Consider the following 4,738-nt stretch of genomic DNA (forward strand, 5'->3'; position numbering starts at 1 on the left):
TCTAAGAAGAAAGGATCTCTGTGCCTTCAGGCTTGATCGCCGTTCAAATGACAGCGTTGGTTTCCCCAAAAGTTTGCGGGGCCGTAAAGTGACGTAGATGTTTCTCTCATCCATGGACATCGATAGCCTACTGCTTTATATAACCATATATCGAAAGGGGCGGAGCCGTCATTTTTGCCCGGAAGTGACGCATGTGTTACTCTCATCTATGGAGAAATAACGGTAAAAAACGTAAAAATAAATAAATGTATACACGTATAAATACATAACTTTTTATAAATGGAAAATAACTGAAAATAATCAAGCAAAAATAAATCAGGTGCATTTAATAGAATATACATTTATTTGTATGGTTTTATTTATTTGGCACTTCTCGTCCTCCGTAGGGAAAGGGTCTTAGTGAGGAATCAGGGCTGTGTTAGCTTAGCTTAGCATAAAGACTGGCAGTGGGGGGAAGTGTTAGCCTGGCTCTTGCTTTGAATAATGAGTAACGATACTTGAGTGAACGCTGAAGAGCTTCTGATTTACGCTCCTTCATTAGCGTCAGCTCTCTATCAGACTGTTGGTTTTCACTTTCACAAATGAAGCAGAACGTTCGGACAGATGCTCCCAAACCCCCCCGCTGACCAATTACTGGACAGACAGACAGTGTGTGTGTGTGTGTGTGGGTGTGTGTGTGTGTGTGGGTGTGTGTGTGTGTGTGTGTGTGTGTGTGTGTGTGTGTGTGTGTAAAGAAGAACCTGGTGTTTGTTTAGAGTTAATACTGAATCAGAGCGTGTTAAAGACAGCTGAAGGCCTTTTAATTTACCTTAACAAATTATGCTGCAACGCAAAAAGACACTTTGTACTTTCAATACATTTCATTGGACAATTTCTACATTTATTTCAAGAACTTTGAGTACATTTTACTGCACAATTAGTACTTTTACTTGAAGTACTTTGAATACATTTTACTACTCCTATTTTTACTACTTTAAATACACTTTTCAGCAGTCAGCTCTTTTGTTTAAAGTACTATACCTACTTCTTACTGTTACTTTACATTATTTGAATACATTTCTACTGGACAATTAATACTTTAAGTACCTTCATTTTAGTGTAAGAATAAGACAATTACATTTCGTCATTTATATTAAAACTGTAGTGAGTTTTAGTCTGCAGCTTGACCTCCTGATGGAGTTGAGTTTTAAAACACACGAACACTGAGTCCATTTAAATTAAACAAAAAGTAGATAACGGTGAGTTTATGCAAATCAATCCAAGGCAGGTTTCCTATTTGAATAAAGGAGTCATGGTGAAAACTCACATTATGCTGCAGCCTGACGTCAGTTTATACGAGAGTGTTTTATAACATATAATATAAAATACTACAGCTCCGTACGCTTCATTGAGCTTTAACACGCTAACGGCCGGTGTGATTTCATGTCAATGAAGTGGAAACATTCAATTAACTGATTCAATGGTTTGAGTGTTTTTAAAACTAGGCTATATGAGGTAAACATGTTATCCTCGTACATGTGAAATGGCAGAGCTCAAACATGTATATTTAATAATCATTATGTCTGGATTATACGGATATGGACTACAAGTTACACCCTATTGCTAGACAATGTAAACATTAAACAATATTCTTACACTTATTCCATAATGCAAGTTGTATGCTGTTCATTTCCAGAGTTTTTTCCGACTCTGATTTGCATTAAAACAATTATAAAAATGGAGCATAACATAAGCTGCTAACGTTAGCAGGCCTGGCTAACTAGCTTGTAATTTGGCTTTACCTTAAAATGTTTGTATATTATTAGCTAACCACATTTTACTGGTGGGTAACACTACAGATTAGAACCAGAAACAACCTCTTTGGTTCTGGATGCTACTAAATGCTATGTCATGCTAATGCTAGTGAACATTAAACTGGTTTTTCGTTAATCCTGCCAACCCAAGAATACGCTAATGTGAGGCTAACGTTAGCAGCTGTGTCCTGCTCGTTTAACGTGTGACTGTGAAAATTGTTAAAAACCTACTAAGAAATAATTTGATTCTAAAATAAGCTACTATTGTTAGCAGACATGGCTAACAAGCTTAAACAGTAGCAACGTAGCATGACCTTCAACGCAGAACATTTGCATATTATTAGCTAACTACATATTTATTTATTGGGTCAAGATACCGATCAGAACTGAAACAACCACTGTCTGGTTCTGGATGCTATTAAATGCTATGTCATGCATTAGATAACGATATAGTAGATTTTCCTTAATTCTGCTGACACACAAATACGCTAATATGAGGCTAACGTTGGCAGCTTTGTCCCACAATGTGACTGTGCTCCACATTTTTAAGAATTTAGAGGATTGCGTAAACGTTTTAGCTTTTTCAAAACAGAGGACAAAGTAAATTGTTAAATAAATTTTAAGCATTAATGTTCTTAAATAAGTGGCTATTGTTGGCAAACCCGGCTAACTAGCTTCAACAGTAGCAACGTAGCATTACCGTAAACTCAAAACATTTGCATGTTATTAGCGTTATTATTTTGGGGTTACGTTACAGATTAAAACCTGGGAACAACCACTGTTTGGTTCTGGATGCTACTAAATGCTATGTCATGCTAATGCTAGTTAACAATCATTTTTACTTAATCCTGCTGAGACACAAACAAACCAAGACATAGAAACCTTCATAAACTTTTAGACGTAGAGCAGAAGACTGATACCCCTTCAGTGTGAAATCAATGCAAGGGGCATTTCGACAACAGTTCCTTTGCTAACCAGGTTATGTTTCTGTGTTTTTCAGACGGGAAGACGCGGACTAAAGACAAGTACCGGGTGGTTTACACCGACCACCAGCGTCTGGAGCTGGAGAAAGAGTTTCACTACAGCAAATACATCACCATCAGGAGGAAGTCGGAGCTGGCCACAACGCTCGGCCTCTCAGAGAGACAGGTACGGGAAAACACTGACAAAAATTGGGTGAAACATTACATTCATAGGTTCTTGCATAAAGCATAACGTCCATGTTTGAGATTCAAAGTGGTGACGAAGAACTGGGAAGGATTTCTTTAACTAAATGTTTCTTATTGTAAACAAATCCCAGTAAAATGCTTCAACCAACAACATGCCCATTGGTTCATAGTGAAGCTCCTCGTAAATTCAGTTTTAAAAGTAAATTTCTGAAACAGCTGGAATTAGTGCAATTGATCACTTGTTTGGGACTATTTTTATGGGCGGATTAATCCACTATTTGCGCTGTAATGAGTATGTGTAGCAGCAGGACAGCTCGACAACTGTTGGATGGATTGTCATGACATTTGGTACACCCATTCTTGTTCCCAACAGGATGACGTGTATTACATTTGGTGACCCTCTGACTTTTCATCAGGTCAACGCTCAAAGAACACAGACTTTTATCATGGGTTATTCTTTGGCCCTTGCTAAACGCTCCCACCAAGTTTCATGAAAAAGTCTAGTTTTTCACCAGTCCTGCCAACCAACAACAACAACAACACAAAAGCAATCAAACTAAAAGTCCTATCTTGCTATGTTTAACGAGAAATGTAAAATAATGCGTGGATCCGATTTCTTCAACCATGCTGCACCTATCCGCCAAGTTACATGAAAGCTGGACGTGTAGTTTTTCCGTTATACTGCTGACAAACAAACCAAACTGGAACCATTGCTTTCTTGGCAGTGGAAATAAATGTGGTGCTTTAAAATGATGTTTACATGTCATGCAGATATATTATTTATTACTGATGCATTTCAAGTAGTTTTTCACAAACAAAGAATTAGCTTTGGTTAATTGGTGCACCTCAGTGAAAACATATATGACTCGGGGACAGTTTCATCCCACAGGCCATAAGACTGTTAAACACCTGAACTAAGATCATCCATAACATTCATCTGTTTGAAACTCGGGTACCAGTTCTCATCACCCACAGGCATAAGACTGATTAAACACCTGAACTACAGACATCATAACATCTCCACTCCCGTTTGACAACTTACAAATCAACCGTATCCCCCCCACCACCCCCATCCACTTGTATACACTCTTATGGCACTACTTATATTCTATGTTATTTTATTTACTTGCACTATTTGATCTGTTTTATTGTGTTGCTCTGTTGGAGGAGCCTGTGACCTCAGATTTTCATCGACATAACTACACTGCAGCTGTGACAATAAAAGCCTTGAATCTTGAAAAATGTATTTAAAAAGAAATGTCTTCAGATTACATTGCAAAAATAAAAACACCTTTTCTTTTGTGGCTCCAGGTGAAGATCTGGTTCCAGAACCGCCGGGCTAAAGAGCGTAAAATCACCAAGAAGAAGCTCCAGCAGCCGGCCTCCTCTTCCTCCACCACGCCTCCAGCCAATGGTGTTCTCCATGGAAACGGCGGAAACAGCGTCTCCATGGTGACGAGCAGCAGTGGTAGCAACGGGCTGGTGTCGCCCTCCTCGCTGGCTCTGAACATCAAAGAGGAATACTGAGGAAACCTTTTAGTGGACGCTCACATCGGGGATCTGGACTGAGACACTCTCCCCAAAGAACTGAGGAACGTTTTGCACCCCGTCCTGCCTCCTGCCATGTTTTTTTCTTTCTCCGCCCTTCTTCGTAAAGCCAAAGCTCCTTTAAAAGTTTGAGAAAGCAACTCCTTCTACCATCTGACTGTTGCAGATAGTTTGTAAAAGTGATCAGATGTTCGCTTGCTGGGATTTCAGCCCGATTAAAAGACGTTT

General features: G+C 39.0%; 1 protein-coding gene across 1 annotated transcript; it reads left to right on the top strand.

The window, feature by feature from the left end:
* Positions 1–2,793: 2,793 nt before the first annotated feature.
* LOC104949099 (homeobox protein CDX-like) lies at positions 2,794–4,489 on the top strand (the record flags this gene model as incomplete). The annotated part of the gene is made up of 2 exons (XM_010775379.1): positions 2,794–2,942; positions 4,274–4,489. Coding segments are annotated over 2 exons (365 nt in total), but the record flags the coding sequence as incomplete, so codon positions are not given.
* Positions 4,490–4,738: the final 249 nt, after the last annotated feature.

This window comes from Notothenia coriiceps, unplaced genomic scaffold, assembly GCF_000735185.1.
Source record: "Notothenia coriiceps isolate Sejong01 unplaced genomic scaffold, NC01 NC01_scaffold00015698, whole genome shotgun sequence".
In the NCBI taxonomy this organism is placed as follows: domain Eukaryota; kingdom Metazoa; phylum Chordata; class Actinopteri; order Perciformes; family Nototheniidae; genus Notothenia; species Notothenia coriiceps.